This window comes from Nicotiana tabacum, chromosome 20 (genome assembly GCF_000715075.1).
Source record: "Nicotiana tabacum cultivar K326 chromosome 20, ASM71507v2, whole genome shotgun sequence".
NCBI lineage: Eukaryota > Viridiplantae > Streptophyta > Magnoliopsida > Solanales > Solanaceae > Nicotiana > Nicotiana tabacum.
Window position 1 is genome coordinate 26,025,446 of NC_134099.1, and position 17,462 is coordinate 26,042,907.

General features: G+C 39.2%; 1 protein-coding gene across 2 annotated transcripts; it reads right to left on the reverse strand.

The window, feature by feature from the left end:
• Window positions 1-9,959: 9,959 nt before the first annotated feature.
• On the reverse strand, window positions 9,960-13,032 carry LOC107772441 (F-box/kelch-repeat protein SKIP11-like). 2 transcript variants are annotated; one of them, XM_075240790.1, is made up of 2 exons: window positions 12,683-13,032; window positions 9,960-11,980 (listed from the first exon to the last, which is right to left on the reverse strand). In XM_075240790.1, the coding sequence occupies exon 2, from the start codon at window positions 11,895-11,897 to the stop codon at window positions 10,572-10,574; it is 1,326 nt and encodes a 441-aa protein (XP_075096891.1). In that variant the 5' UTR covers window positions 11,898-11,980; window positions 12,683-13,032; the 3' UTR covers window positions 9,960-10,571. The 2 variants fall into 2 exon arrangements, with proteins under 2 accessions (XP_075096891.1, XP_075096890.1); XM_075240789.1 differs by having other exon boundaries at window positions 9,960-11,990.
• Between the last annotated feature and the right edge of the window lie 4,430 nt (window positions 13,033-17,462).

Here is a 17,462-nt window from a genome sequence, read left to right on the forward strand (position 1 = left end):
ATCTCGAGGTCATCAGATCGGAGTCATCATTTCTTTTCCCTACTCAAGAAGAAGAACAACTTCGTACGGACTCCGAAATGCTAACAAGCCTTGGAAGAATTAAAATGGTATCTCTCGAGCCCACCCCTGCTCCATACTCCGAAGGAGGATGAAACACTCTACTTGTATCTAGTCGTATCCAAGGTAGCGGTAAGTGACGTGTTGGTTCGGGAAGAGCAAGGTATGCAATTTCCTGTCTATTATGTGAGTCGGACCCTAGGAGATGCTAAAACCAGGTACCCCATTTGGAAAAGTTAGCTCTTGCATTAATAAGCGCATCTAGGAAATTAAAACCATATTTTCAATGCCATCATATATGTGTAATTACCACGTACCCACTTCAAAATGTCTTGCATAAACCCGAATTATCGGGCAGGTTGGCCAAATAGGCCATCGAACTTGGAGGATATGATATCGAATATCAGCCTCGAACGGCTATCAAGTCTCAAATTTTGGCAGACTTCATGACTGATTCCGTGCCTGCCCTCGTACCCAAAGTAGAAAAGGAACTCTTGTTAAAAACGGGTACGTCATCGGGGGTATCGACCTTCTTCACAGACGGTGCCTCGAATGTGAAAGGATCCAGGCTCGGCATCGTTTTAAAATCTCCTATGGGCAGTGTCATTAGGCAATCTATCAAAACTTCTAAATTGACTAACAATGAGGCAGAGTATGAGGCCATGATTGCAGGTCTCGAACTAGCCAAGGGCCTTGGAGCAGAAGTCGTCAAGGCAAAGTGTGACTCCCCTTTGGTAGTAAATCAAGTAAATGGGAGCTTCGAGACGATCGAATGCAGAGTCACTTAGACAAACTTCAAATGACATTGCACCGCTTCAAGGAATGGACACTGGACCATGTACCTCGAGAACAGAATAGCGAGGCCGATGCACTTGCAAAATTAGAGTCATCGATTGAAGAAGATGATATTGTCCCGGGAAATATCGTCCAACTATCGAAGTCGGTGGACGAAGAAGGCCATGCAGAGATTAATTTAGCAAGTTTAACGTAGGATTGGAGGAATAAGTACATCGACTACTTGAAGCATGGGAAGCTCCCCACGGACCCAAAAGAGTCGAGAACACTTCGAACCAAAGCATCTCGATTCTCTCTCGATGAAAATGGAACGTTGTATAGAAGAACCTTTGATGGACCACTAGCAGTGTGCTTGGGACCCGAGGATAACTATTACGTACTACGAGAAATCCACGAGGGCACTTCTGGGAACCACTCTGGTGCAGACTCTCTGGTTTGCAAGATGATCAGAGCGGGGTATTATTGGGACAACATGGAAAAGGATACCAAGGAGTTCGTCCGAAAGTGTGATAAATGCCAAAGATTTGCACCGATGATCCATCAGCCCGGTGAACAACTCCATTCGATCCTATCCCTGTGGCCGTTTATGAAATGGGGGATGGACATCGGCGCCCCCCTACTAGTAGCGTCAGGCAAAGCTAGATTTATTTTGTTTAAGACTGACTGCTTCTCAAAATAGGTTGAAGCGCAGGCCTTCGAGAAGATAAGAGAAAAAGAAGTCATCGACTTCATATGGGACCACATCATATGTCGGTTTGGGATACCCGCAGAAATAGCATGTGGCAATGGAAAACAGTTCATCGGCAGCAAAGTAACAAAATTCCTTGAGGACCATAAAATCAAAAAGATTCTATCAGCACCTTACCACCCAAATGCAAACGGTCAGGTGAAGTCCACAAACAAAACCATCATTCGAAACTTAAATAAAAGGTTAGATGATGCAAAGGGGAAATGGAGAGAAGTATTGCCCGAGGTGCTATAGGCATATCGAACGACATCAAAGCCGAGCACGGGGGAGACCCCGTTTTCTTTGGTATAAGGGTCCGAATCATTGATCCCAGTCGAAGTCGGGGAACCTAGCATCAGGTTTCAGCATGCCACCAATGACTCAAATCACGAAGCTATGAACACTTATCTCGAACTACTCGATGAAAAATGTGAGGCTGCATTAATTTGAATGGCCGCTCAAAAACAAAGGATCAAAAGGTATTACAACAGAAGGACGAACCTTCAATATTTCAGAGTCGGGGACTTAGTCCTAAGGAAAGTCACTCTCAACACTCGAGACCCAAATGAAGGGAAACTAGGTCCCAATTGGGAAGGATCATACCGTGTCCTCGGAGTCATAGAGAAAGGATCCTACAAACTTAGCACAGTGGAAGGCGAGCAACTACCAAACAATTGGAATGTATCATTGCTTAAGTGATAGTACTGTTGAGGCGAGCAACTACTAAACAATTGGAATGTATCGTTGCTTAAGCGATATTACTGTTGAGGTATGACCTTCTCCCCTTTTCCATTTGTATTTAAAACTAACTCATTGCAGATGTTCGATTGGAGATATCGAGGCACCTTTCAGCTCGAAGACCTTGGGTTTAAAAGCATGCGTTGCACTCTTTTTCCCTTAGATCGGGTTTTATCCCAAGTGGGTTTTACCGGCAAAGTTTTTAACGAGGCAACACCTATATGCTACCTAAGAAACATTCAACAAATATTCAAGGCTTCTTTTCAATCAACCTTGAATACTGTGGGGCATCACCCTTGGAGGTCATATTTTTGAGAAAGATACTTCACGCCTAAGAGGGCCTCGATAGGAGAACTTTGTAATGGGCCAAACGGTCAAATGAACCGTGTCTATATAGAATAGTCAGAGCCCCGACGGCAAAACATGTACACATGTATCAGCTATTTAAAGAAGCATTCTGATTATATCAAAAGCACTTTGTATCTCAAAGACGTTTACTATCATACGAGCTCTACACTTACAATCCTACGGAAAGAGGCTCAAGGGCCAAAGCACCCTGAAATACTCGGTGACTGTCACTGACAGTCAATACATCCAAGTTATCAAAAATTCGGACTCATAAAACCTCAAAGAGGCACCCCCTCGAAACAAAGGCCAAGGCCAATATGCTCGGGGACTAACTTTTCGAACAAGTTCAGAAAGTTATCGGGAAACAAGTCCAAGTGACAAACCCGAAGGCTATGGCCATACTAAATACTATGGTCACATAAAGGCTACAGCCAAAATAATGCAATTCGGAGACGTCCGACTTCTGCTATAAAATTAAAGGCCTTCAAACATTGAAAAATCAGTTAAGTCATGCTACCCCCTGCAAAAGCAAGATATAAAGGGCTTCGATAAATTCAGCCCCCCGAAAAATCGCAGGGCTTCGATAAATACAGCCCTCGAATAATCCAAAAGCTTACATAACACCAGCCTTCGGAAAAACCTCAAGAGGTATTCGATTATGTCTACAAAAACAAATGACTAATAAGGTTCTGATACGTTGAACCTTCGAAAAACCCAACTGGTACAAAAACACATGCTAAGGCATAACTAAAATTTCACTAAGTCTTTTAGCTGAAATGAGGAAAAAATTATAGCCATTTTAGAGGACGAAACGGCATAACTTAAGAGCCCAAGGGCCAACTTGAAGAGCGTAAGGGCCGATGTATAAGAGCCTAAGGGCCAACTTAAAAGACTCAAGGGTCAAAACAGATAAAGGTCGAGACCTCGAATCGGACTCAAGAATTTCAACATCCCGAGCTCACATCAAACCAATCTAAACTTTACTCGAGGAGTAATAAAACCTTAAGGGGTATGATGTTGATCAATTAAAGCCTAAGGGTTTATTGCGTTCTGAGTCCGAACCAATACTAATTTGAATTAGCGAAATTTTCTACAAACAGGGAAAAAATAAAATTCAACACGAGTCGAGGATAGAGCAAAAAGATACTCTATATTCAGAAGGGAAATTTACAAAACATATTTACAATGCCCACAAGTGGACCTTGCACAAAAGAAAAAAAAAAGAAGAAAGCCTAATCTATTTTCGGGGTCACACCCCTGGGAGCATCATCTTCAGAAACTGCATCTTCAGCGGCTCTATCTTCGGGGTTCTCCTCTCATTCGGGAATCCCTTCTCTACCTTCCTCGTCCCCGGATCCACTCACCATATCCTCCTCATCGGAGGAGACAAGAAATCTAGCATCGGTTTCTCGCGTCTTTGCCTCGGCTATCTCCCCGGTGAGGTTAAAACCTCGGGCATGAATTTCTTCGAGAGTCTCCCTCCGATCTTGGCACTTAGCCAATTCATTGCTCTATTTCCCCCAGTAGGAGGCCTCCCTCAACTCAGCTTGAACGGTCGCGGTTTCCCTCAAGTATATGTCAATGGATTTATCAGCCTCAACCTTCACCTTCTCAGCTTCGGCCTTGTCCTGTACAGCTTCAACCTTAGCCTGTGTAGCTTCGGCCCGGGCTTTAGCTAGCTCGGCCTCCAAATCCTCGATTTTACTAGCCTGAGCCCGACCCTTCGCTTCAATGCCTCGGAGCTGAGTTTCAGCCGAGGCCAGTTGGGCCACAACAGCTTCTTTATCGGCAGCAAGTTGATCCATGTTCTTCTTCCGCTGAAGACAATCAGCCCGAACTTGATCTACCTCGCCCCAGAGTTGCCTGATCATATCTAGCTTTTGTTGCAGCTGAGATATCAAAGTATTAGCCTCCGAAGTATTTCCAAGAAGGTTGTACTCTGTTAAAATTACAATTACCTGCTCATCCAACTCGGACTCGCTTTTTTGAGCTTTGGCCAATGCAGTTCGGAGATCCTTAAGCTCTTCTTCCTTCTGGCTATAGAGGAGCCTCAGGGCCTTCTCTTCGCCCGAAACTTTCTTAAGCTCGGCCTCACATTGGCTCAGCTCAACTCTAAACTTTACGATGGCCTGTAAGTTAAACTGAGACATATCAGTCAAAAGAAAAGAAAGTAAGAAAAAAATTACAATAAAAAGGGCAAGTCCTTACCCGAGAAAGGAGATGTTGAGCCTATTCGAAAATGGTGGCTGCATCATTAAGGTCATCGGCATCCTCAATCCCAGCGTATCAACCCTGAAACAGATCATCCTTGATGACCTTGTTCGGATCGGGCATGCACAGAGCGTTGGCTTCTTCGATTGCCCCTTCGGAAAAGGTTGGCAATGAAAGGGAGTGACATGTTGTCATGGCCCCGAGCTCTTCACTTGAGGCATTCCCATTAGCACTGGGGGTCTTAGAATTTACCCCTATGGTATAGTTGTTGAAGACGGAGGGACAATCTCAACCTCCGGGGACACAGGAGCTCTGCCCGCTTCTTCCTTCGAGGTCTCCTCACCACGGGATGAGGTTTCCAGTTTGAAAGGCTCGGCGGCCTCGACTAGCTTCCTGGTCCGAGTCACCAGCGCTGACTCTTCATTATCATTTTCTTCATCATCCGGGGAATCACGGGCCAAATCAGCGCCCGTTTGAGCAAATCTTTTCTTCAACCTTCGAGAGGGGGTTTTCTTGTCTTGAGGGTCTTCGGGCTTCGAAACCCTTTTCCTTTTTTTATCCTTCTCAGACTTCGAATTTGAAGGCTTGGCCTTTTCCTCGGTCGGAGCCGGCCTCATTGCGAATGCATCGCCGAGGCCTGCACAGGTAAGCGTGAATAAAACGTTGTCAATGTATGAAAAACATTTGAAATTGTTGAAAGACACTTACTGTGGTTCTTGGCCTCCCACTGGCCCTTCGATAACTCACGCCACTTGTGCTCGTCGTAGGAAGAAGTGGCAGCTAACTTTTGGACCCAATCCTCGAGGTCGGGCACCGCTTGGGGCGCCCAAGCATTGGCTGCCAAAAGAAAGATAAAAGCGTTATGAAAAATGGAAGCAGAATATGAATAGATACTGGGAATACTAACTCCAATTACGGTTAAAGTTCCACCTCTCCGGGAACGACATTTTATCCCCGGGGATGACGTCCGAAGTTCTCACTCTAATGAACCGGCTCATCCAACCCAGATATTTGGGTTCGTTAGTACTTGGAAAGAAGCATTTCGTTGTTCGGCGCTGCAGCTTGATGAGCCCTCAAAATAATTGGGGCCGATACAATCGAACCAGGTGGTTGAGGGTGAATTCCAAACCCTCGGCCGTTTCGGTATAGTACCATAACATGATTACGATATGCCAAAAAGAGGGGTGAATCTGACTGAGGGTGACTCGTACGTTTTGCACAAGTCGATCACCACTGGATCAAGGGGACCCAGTGTGAAGGGGTAAGTATAAACACTCAAAAAACCCTCAACGTGGGTAATAATGTTTTCATCGGGGCGTGGGATCTGAACCTCGATCTCATTTCCCCAGCCACAGTCCTTCTTTACATCCTTGATAAGTTTCTTCGTTATCAAGCTGATATATCGAGATGCGTGTTCGCATCGGCCGGGGATGTCAGGAGGATTCTCAATGCTAAAATCTTAATAATGCAAGGACTGGGGGGGTGATTTCCTCAAGTGTTGGCGGCACCACCGGTTTGGCCTGACGGGAAGCAGAAGAAGATGATGCTTTGTCCTTTTTAGAGACCGTTTTGGATGTTTTGGCCATGGTTATAAGCTAAAGAATACGGGTTGCAAAGGAATTTGGTGTTTCTGGCAAGAGCTTGGCGTTTTCCGGTGCTTGAATAGGCAAAGGAAATGGGTGATTAGAGAAAGAGATGAAGACCGGAAAGGGTGAAGAAAGAGTAAAGTTCTTTACTTAGAAGAATCGCCTTATATTTATAGAAGGGCAGCGACAGTTCGGCAGCACTAGTGACTGACCAATACTGGCATGCATTCAATGTTTTGGGAAAGTGGACCGACGGGACATTTCAGTCACTTCGAATGTCTACGTCACGGGCATGACATCATCACGAGAGGTTCGGGAAAATCGAGGTTCAAATTATTTCTTATCATCTTATTCTAAGAAATGCGAGGACGATCTGTATACGGTCGAAATCAGAGAGCTCGATTTCGAAGACTTGATCATACTCCGAGCTTGAGTTCAGGAAGCTCGAAGTAAGAATCAAGCCTCGACTAGATGTGCACCTCGAGAAGCAAGTTGGAGACCCGTCATGATCTGCCACAAGGGCAATACAATTTCGACGACACTCAAGAAAGAGCGGGAATTTTTCAAGGACACGTGGATCAGGGCACAAATTAAAGGATAAAATTTGTACGAAATAGTACGAGTCCGTACCAGGGTGTTATACAACTGTACCAATAGAATTCTTTACCACAATTAGGAATGTACCATATTAGGATTTTCCCCTCCGATATAAAGGGGACCCCAATCATTTGTAAAAACATTCTCATTCACTACAATAGAACATTCTACTCTGCTTTTCTCGTTTACTATGCTCCACAATTGTCCTTCAGCTCTATTGTTTTTATTTTATAGTTTATACTTTATCGTTCTTAGCTCACCTCGAGGCCCCTGAGATAATCGAGCTCGAGACCCCTCTTTCTCTAACAATACTGGTTTTGTTCATCAATTTTTCTCACTTAAGCTTAGTATTACTTGTATATATTCACTAGTATTGGAATAAATCACATATCTTTAAAATCACAAATCACATTTAATTGTTATTCGCATTTTTCAAGGTAAACAATCAAATCAATAAAAAATTATACCTTTTTTACTTTAAGATGCTCAATTTAAAAATAATAATTCAAGTGAAAAATGGGGCCCCAAATTTTTTGGGGGCCCAACGCCATTGCTTCAATTGCCTTACCTTTCAGCCGGCAGGCACTAAACGTTGTTTGAACTTTTTTGCCACACACGCACAGAAAAAAAAAAAAAAGTTCTTTTCCTTAAAACATTGTAGAAAAAGTTTCAAATCTTAGAAAATTTGAAATACGCCTTTCAGGAGTTATTCAGTTTTCCAAAGACTTAAAAGCATGAATTGGGAAATCTTTGATAAACGCAAGCATTCTTTTTTTAGCAAAAACAGTTCAAACACTGCAAAAACTGAAAAACGATCCTTGCAAATTCACGTAGGGAGTTTCTCATAGAAAAAGGTCTTGATTGGATCAGGTTTTTTACCCCCATGTCAATCCCAAACTAGCCTAAAGGGCCAGGATTCGAACTCGTCACATCGCTGCAAATTGTAACAAGTTTGTCTAGAGATGAAAGTAGAAAAAATTAGAATGCTGAGATTGATGTGTTGGTATACTATGAGAGATAATGTCACAAACGAAAATATTCGGGATAGGTGGAAGTGGCCTCCGTGGAGTAAAAGATGCGAGAAGTGAGGCTGAGATGGTTCGGGCATGTGAGGAGAATATGTGCAGATGTCTCGGTGAATTGTGAGAGGTTGAATATGATGAGTCTAAAGAGAGGTAAAGAAAAGCCGAAGAAGAACCGGGAGGAGGTGATTAGGCAGAACATGGTACATTTTCAGCTTACCGAGGACATGACCCTTAATAGGAGGTTGTTGATGTCTAGAAAATTAGGCCAAAAGGCTAGTAGGGTGTAGAGCGTATGCCCTTTTCATACTAGTAGTTTTAGTGTTCTCTTCAATTGGTCTTATTCCTACTACCTAATGTTGCTTATGCGTTGGTTTTGTTGTTATTTTGTTGTTGTTACTGCTTTTTCCATGAATTTTTCACTACTATACTTCCTTTCTTACTGCTTTGATTATGTGTGTCATGAGCCAAGTGTCTATCGGAAATAACCTCTCCACCTACTTCAAGTAGGGGTAAGGCTATGTACAGCTCCCCAGACCACACTTATCGGAATACACTAGATATGTTGTTGTAATAAGAATTTCTACAGAAATGCAGTAAAAGATTACAAATCAAGATCTGTTATGATAAATAACCACTTCTCCACCTAAATGTGCCATATTCATTGGCAGTTTCAGTGAATGACACAAAATTCTGAAGCATCAAATTTATTAGTATTATCTTTCTTTCTACACTCCCAACTTTCCCCTCCATTATTTTACACCATATTCTGGATCACTAAACTAAAACTTGAAAGCCAACCAAGTATGACAGAGTTTAACTCAAGCAAGGGTTTCCCAAATTATACATATTCATCAACAAGAGGACCTAAAACAAGTCTCAAATTAGAAAGACATCTATCTCCAATGAGTACTAAATTCAATTTGACACTCAGAAAAGGAAATGTTGGAATGTATACAACAACAACCCAGTGAAATCCCACAAGTGGGGTCTGGGGAGGGTAGTGTATACGCAAACCTTACCCCTACTTCGGAGGAGTAGAGAGGCTGTTTCTGATAGAAACTTTGCTCAGAAATGTATACAAATAAGCTTAAAAAGGAAAAGCAGAAAAGGGAAATGCGAAAAAGGATATACTTTCCACGTGGCAAATGGAAAGTATGTGCTAGAAGAGAACTATCAAAGAGGAAGTCAAGCTTTCAGCTACACTGTATAAGAGCAAGAGAGCCAATTACTGGCAAAATAGACACTTGTGTAAGCATTGCTATATGATTGTACAGGTGCAATCGCGTAATAAATGGCTATACAAGGATTCAAGTACACGCATTCAAACTGCGTGAATTCAGGTAACGGCTAAAAGGGAGAAACCGAAAGGAAATTATACTCAACAAGGGATGCATAACTAAGAAACACGAAAGTGGAATATCATAAAAATGAATCTGGACAACTAGCAGGTAAACCTCATGAATACCATGCATCAACTAAGGTTACAATCTCGCGTCAAGTTTACAACTCTTAAAAGCCGGTTTACCATCCATAAGCTTCTGATTTTCTTTCTCATCTCGACAGCAGCAACAACAACAACAACAACAACAAAAACCAGTGTAATAAGGGGTCTGGGGGTAGAGTGTGCGCAGACGGCAAGACCATACCCTTACCTTGTGAAGGTAGAGAGGTTGTTTCCAATAGACAACCAGCTCAAAGAAAAAAGAAAAAGAAGCAGTAATAACAAATGATATTAATATCAAAGCACCATATAATTGGTGCCTACACCATTTTTTTCTTTGTTTTTTCATGTATTCACAAAATAAAAAACAGGTGAGTATGAAACTGTCACAATAAAGGAAAGAATTCCTAAGATAACATGTATGAAACTGAAAGTTGGAACAAAGTACTTCATTTCCAAAGCTACCAATTGTCTTGAAAGTAAGCTTAATTTGTGGACCATCAATTGCAAGAATAAATGTACTCAGTACACAAGCCAAGATGCTAAAGAACAACCTTGCAGAACCTTATTTCTCTCCTCGACAAAGTCAAGAAAATAAGGATCGCGAAACCCAAAAAGAACAAGTTCTATGACTTTCCTAGAGAAGCTTTAGCAAACACTAATCAAAATCTATCACTGTATTGCTCCCTTATGTTATTTCACCTATCTCTAGCTATTTGATGGCCACTTTTGGAATATCATGTTACTGAAAATGGGAGAAGACAATTCAATTGAAAGGAACTTTGGATAGAAGTTGAAAAGGAAAAGAAGAATTGTACTCAAGACCTTCCATAGAAAACTATGCTGTTGAATCTTGAGCCAAGTTTGTGCTCCCCCACTCTGAAAAGGATTAAAAAAAAAAAGAGAGATTGTGAAAAGAAAAAAAAAAGAAGTTGGGATAAATTACCCATTAGCAAGAATCCTGTTGCCCCAGAAACCAATTATGTATCTATCGGCATCCAATGCCGCTACAGTACAACACATGGGGGCTGCCAAATTCCATATCTTCAGCATCCCATGACGGCACAATTATACACAAAGCTACCAGATCGCTTTCGGCCAAGCAAGTTCCATTGCGGAGGCCCTTCACTCGGTACCCACGAATTCACTTCAATATATCCTTCACCAATTGCCCTAGGCCCTCCAATTACAATTAGCCTATCACCACATGCTCGAAAAGCCAAACCCCAACCGTTCATTGAAGCTGCTCTTTCGGGCAGTCGTCCTATGGTAACCCATTCTTTGTTCTGCTTGTCATACTTCCTCACCTCCATGTCAGCATAATCAGCAGCATACAATTCATTATTTACAACTGCCACCAAAGGAGGTGCTTCAGATGTAGCAGGCATATCGTTCCTTGCTGTACGCACAGGAGACATGTTCGGGATTTCAGTCCATGTTCCTGTTTCCAGATCATACTCCTCCCCGCATGTCAACAGCTTTGATTCAGCTCCTCCAATGCCTCCTATCACATAAAACTTTCTATCCATGAATACCCCAGAACACATCTTACGTGGCTTGTTCATGCTCGGCAAGGTCTTCCATGTTCCTGCCTCCGAATTGTAAAGTTCAGCTGAGCTAAGAATACTGCCTTGCGAGTCACAACCACCAGCTAGAATGGCAATTTCCCCGAGGCTGGCGGAACCAAATAAACATCTTGGTGCATTCATCTGCATTCCAGATGACCACGTATTTGTCAATAAGCTGTAACGATAAATGACATGCGCCAATACCTCCTTTCCAAACACAAGCAGCTCTGTGCCAACGGCCAAAGACTCCTTGTCGGAGAACACAAAGCATTCATTGGGATTCATAGTTGGCAGATGCATCCAACGGCGGCGAGTAGGGTCAAAAGCTTCCCATTCAAGGAGCTGGCAGGAGAAATAAACCCAATGCTCAACCACACCATTTTGCCGCCGCAATCTGTAAAGTTCACCGTTCCTAATTAATGAGCGAAAGCTACTATTCAAAGATGCTATGGCGCCATAATCCGACCTAGAGCAACGAATGAGACAACTGATGGAGTTGTCACGGCCAATTGCATGAATAAGCGAGCTCGAATCAGAATTATCCCCAGCATGACGCTGATTGTCAGCTTGCTCATCAGGGGATGCTGAAGAATTGCCCAAGGATAGAGCCACTCCTTCCACTCGGTTGAAAGCATCGGACTGCTTTGGCAACTTGCATTGCACATGTTCACTCTCCTCATCATTTTCCAATGGCCTTTTGCCACGCTGGACCTCAATCCTATCAAGGCGATAACTCATGCAAGCTGCCCAGTTACTTTCTGTCCGATAATCCCTTGACACCAAACAAGACCGGTCTTCTAACATGTCGTCCAGATTCAACCCAATAAAAGCACAAGTTCCGCGGCCTTGCTCTGATCTGGATCTACCCTCTGTTCTTCCTCACAAGACTGATATCCACTGCAGAAAATTAATAAAGAACAACAAATTTTCCCCCAAAGAGAAAAATATCAAAACTCATAAATTCAGGGCAAATTAAGAAACTACAAAAAGAGAAATTTTCAATCATCCAAAGCAGGGAAAAAAGAAATTTATAGCTGTATTTGGTTCAACATCAGTTTCGATCATTAATTAAAGCAAATCCAAGTAACGCCAATGTCTTTTTATGGATAAATACAATCCCAATAACGCAAATGCAGGGATTTGTCAGCAAAGCAAAACACCACGCACACAAAAAAAAAAAACATCTATGGACAGCTCATTGATTCAAGTAGAAAAACCAACAATCCAGATCAAGAAAATTCCTTACAAAGATTCAATTTTTAATACATAACATAACTGAATAAGTAAGCAGATCCTTGAAACCAATCAAATGACAAAAACCCATAATCAAAAACTCAAGAATACACCCTAAAAATCAAAACTTTCAATCAAATAAGCATGCAAGAATCATTAAAGATGCAAACTTTAGCACACCCAGATCTCCTAAATTCAGATCAAACAACACCCTTTTACTCAAATTCACTAAAAATTCAATCTTGCATTCATTTCAATGCTTAAAACAAGAAAACATATATAAATTGCAACAAAAATAAAACAGTTTATGCAATTAAAAAAAATAAAGAAATAGTTAAATAGCACAGAAAACTTACAGATTGGATAAGATGAAAAGTGAAGCTGATTGGAATGAATGAACTGAAAAAGAACAATCTTTTTTCTTGTGTATGTAACTTAAATTCTACCACTATGTTTTTTTTTCTCCTATCTCTATAGTTTTTTCTTTTCTTTCTTTCTTTCTGTTTTTCTGTTTGTACTAGTATAAGGGCAGTTACTTGTTTATTTTTTGTTTATTTTCTATTTGGAAGAAGAAGAAGAAGAGAAGAAGTTATGGCTTTGGATACTCTCTGAAAATCAAAGTAAGGTTTGGCTTATGCTTTGGGGCATAATCTTTGAAGGACAACTTTATCTCTCTTCTTCTTCTCATCTCTCTCTCCAAAACTCTATTTTATTTCAACTACTTAAATAGATTTTCTGCAAAAAAATAAATAAAAAATAAAAAGGTTTTTTTTTTGGGTTGGGGGGGTTTGGGGGGGGGGGGGGTTCATTCCACAGAATAGTTGTTTACATATTTACACATAGACAGCTGGATTTGTGTAATTGTGTGTGTAGTGTGTGTGTGTGTATTATGTATATGGATTTTTATTTATTATTATTAAATACAAAAAAATACAAGTGAGAGATAAAAGACAAAAGAGAGAGGTGGAAGAAAGGAGGATAAGCGTGGAGGAGGAAGGTTGTGGGTCCCACTATACAGCTTAGTTGAGGTTAGCTCCTTCACCTCTTTTTTCCTTATGTTCTTTTTGATCACTTTAAATTAAAATAAAATCATATAAATAGAAATTCGAAGAAAAAAAAAAGGAAAATAAGCTAAGACATCAAAACTAAAACACGATCTCTTTGCAAAAATAGCACGATCTAGCTAGTTTTCGGACTGGTCATTCAAAAATAGTCAATATTTATCAAGTTAATGAAAAATAGCCACTATTTTGCTGCAACAGAAACCGGTCCAGCATAATATACTGGAGTTCGGTGCACCTGTGTATGAACTTCTAGCATATTATGCTGGACCGGTATATTTTATTGGCTCCAGTATAATATATTGGAGAGTGGAGCACTGGTGCTCCAAACTCCAGTATATTATGTTGGACCGGTATATTATACTGCAACTCCAGTATATTAGATTGGAGTTTCGGTATAATATACTGGAACTCCAGTATATTATGCTGGAGTATTTTTCCGAATTTTGAACAATGTTTTCGTTCAGATTTATCTTTACATGAAAAGTGGCTAAATTTCGATTATTTTTAAAACTAAGTTATTTTTAAACAACCACTTGTAAATCTGGCTATTTTTAAATTTTTCCCGATCTCTTTACATAACATAAAATTAATTAAAAGAATCTAAATTATTTAATACTAAAATGAACAAGTTCAAATAGATCAAGGTAGTTAATGTTGATTCATATAGTTGATCTTAATAAGTTTGAAAGTAACGCAAAATTGTTATTGTTGTAATCTAGTAATATAAAGAATAGTATCACATTCGAAGTTCTTTTATAAATAAAGGATGTGAATAAAATATCACATCGATTACCTTAAACGTGAAATTAGGGATGGAGGACTAGCTCATTTGTTGAATTCTTTGCCTTCCGCAGTTAAGGTAGAGAGTTCAAACTCTACTAATAATAATCGCATTCCCTTTCGTTTTTGTCCATCCCCTTCCCTAATGTAATTAATTACAAAAATACAAACTAGAGAAAAATGATCTTTCTTTTTACGTAAGTATATAGAATACATAATAATCAAGAGAAAATCATCATATTCCTGACTCATTTCTCTTTCATTTAATAGAGACCAAAAAACATCAAGAGATTCCTTCGAAAATGTAAAACAAATTGATTTTTTTTCTTGAGTTAATTTTCGTAATTTTGGTCTTTTTTTTTTCCTGATTGCTTTCTGGGTATTTGTTAATAATAAAAGTTAAGGGTGCGGAGAAGGGGGATTAAAGAGGTGACTAGTGACCGAAAGAAAGCGGTGGAGAGACGTATTTGTGCTCGAGAAAGAGAAGTAAAGTAGGAATAAATGGGATTACGTTCTCTTTACGTTTTTTTTTTTATTTCATTATCTAGTATCTGAAACATATTGGCCAGACTAATTTAATTCGCGTCTCATAAAATTTATTTAAAATTACACCCTACTAAGAATAGACCCTTTTCAATGCTAGAATTGAAATTACTAATTAGGGATAGAAAGTATATCGTACATCCCACTAGGAAAACCTTTGTTTTGGCAAGAAGAGATGAATAAAGCCTAAATATTTTCTGCATTTCGGGTTTTAAATGTTTATTTCCTTATATGATGTATTTTCCCTCACATTTTAATGTCAATCTTATTCCTTCTCAAATTGCCATATATGTCTAACAAATATCATCATTTTCTCAATGAAATTTCTCATGGTAAATTTTGACATAAAAAGATTGGAATAACCTTTTAATTTAACTTTCCAAATACTTATAGCTTGGAAAACTAGGGTTAGCTCTAACCAGCACAAGTGATAGTTTGAACACTGCTTCATGGCATTTACCTAAAATACATGATTTTATAATAATAAATTGTGATAACATTATCTTATTGGGTTATTTCATCTTTGTAGCATTATATCTTGTTTATGTCACACGTTTCAATCAAATATTCTTTTTCAATGCAATTATAGAGGATAAAAATCAAGTTTGTTTCTAATTCTATAATAATTTTTTTTTTGTCAATATTTTTCTTGAATATGAAGCAAATAAAATTTATTTTATTCGACAAGTACAATGTTATTTTCTTTAAGTTATTGTAAATAATTATTGATTTAACATATCGAGAATTATTATAAAAAAAATTCCCAGTTTGGTTATAAAAGGCTAAGTTTGGCTCCGTTGGTTCACTGCAATAAGAGTATTATCAGTAATTAAAAAATGTCGTTATTTTTCTTGAGAAGTGATAATACATAGTAATGCAATTTAATGCAAATAGAATATTTCTTTAATAAATTTTGTTTGTTATTAATTTTTCTTGACCAGTGACATGTTAAAGTATTACTATATACTTTGACCAAGAAAAAAAGCAACTTATACTATCCGGAAATTATTAATGAAAGTATCCTTTGGAATAGATTTTGCTTCATAACAATTTAAGGCATCTATCTTTTTCTTTTAGTGGAAAAGGACCTAAAATGCTCTTTTACTATATGAAATAGGACAGGCTAGCCCTCCGTTAAAAGTTGGTCTTTATTCTGTCTTTGCCGTCAATAAATGGGCTCGTATATGCCCTCCATCACTAACGGGAGACTCATAAAGCTACGTGGAATATATGTGAGGGCAATTTAGACCTAGTTCGAATTGTACAGGGGCATATATGAGTCAGTTATAATAGTCATTTCTCAAACACTTCACAACTCTATATCAGTTTACTTAGACACCTATTTGACAACACCAAAATAATTATCACATCAAATAAACTAAGTCATAGACACAAACATTCTAATGAACGGCAATGACTTCATTAAATCCTTGTACAAAAACATAAAGCTTCATTACATAATAAAAGATAACAATTAAGCAACAATAACACTAACATTACATATCATTTCCCACTGATCCAATCTAATCTTATGAGGGGAAAATTACCCGCATGAAAATCCACATCTTCTTCCGAAATTTAGCATCAAGCACAACTGAGTACTCTAAATCGGTCACTTTCTTCATTAGAACATTTCTTTCCAATTCCGATAAGGCTCTATTCCTCCATGATCGACAAGCATCATAACATTCTCAAGATCAAATTTTCCTTTGGAGAGCATTTCTTTCACGGATTAGAGCTTCATTTTCCTTCTTTAAACTACATATGAGATTTGAAACTCTAGGAGGAAGCTTTTCATCTTGCCATTCCCAATAAGAATATTTTTCATCCTAAAAACCAAAAATAAATAAAATAAATTTACAAGCAAATCGGAATAATTAAAAGAACTCATCAAAAATTTTACTTACCTCATGCTTCGGGCACTTGAAAAACCTTCTCCCAGCATTTAAAGGTGTCCATGCCATGAAATAATTGGCAGTAAGTCCGTAATGACACCTCCTATTCGACCCCTTTGAGCTACTAGAACATTTCGACATTGTCTTTTGTTGTCTTTTGTTATGATTCGACCCCTTTGAGCTACTAGGATTTAATGAACTCATTGCCGTTCATTTGAATGTTTGTGTCTATGACTTAGTTTATTTGCTGTGATAATTAGTTTGGTGTTGTCAAATAGGTGTCTAATTAAACTGATATGGAGTTGTGAAGTGTTTGAGAAATGACTATTATAGCTGACTCATATATGCCCTTGTACAATTCGAGTTAGGTCTAACTTGCCCTCACATATATTCCACGTGGCTTTATGAGTCTTCCGTTAGTGATGGAGGGCATATACGAGCCCATTTGTTGACGGCAAGGGCAGAACAGAGACCAACTTTTAACGGGGGGCTAGCCTGTCCTATTTCATATAGTAAAGGGGCATTTTAGGCCCTTTTCCATTCTTTTAATTCTCGTTGACTAACACATTGCATTAATATGAATTTCTCTAGTTCAACTTTCAAAAAGAGTAAGGATGGTTAGGCCTCATTTGTTTGCACTTAATGGAGGATTAAATCATAATTATTTAGATCTCAGACATTAAGTGTGTTTATTTTTAAAGTCTGAATCTTAATTATTCACATCTTAGTTAAATGTGTTTTTTTAGAAGAATTAACCTAAGTAGCCGACCATCTAATATCTTAAACTAAAAGTAGCCCGCGGATGTATAATATATTCATAGTTAAGGTATAATATATGTATAAATATATCAATA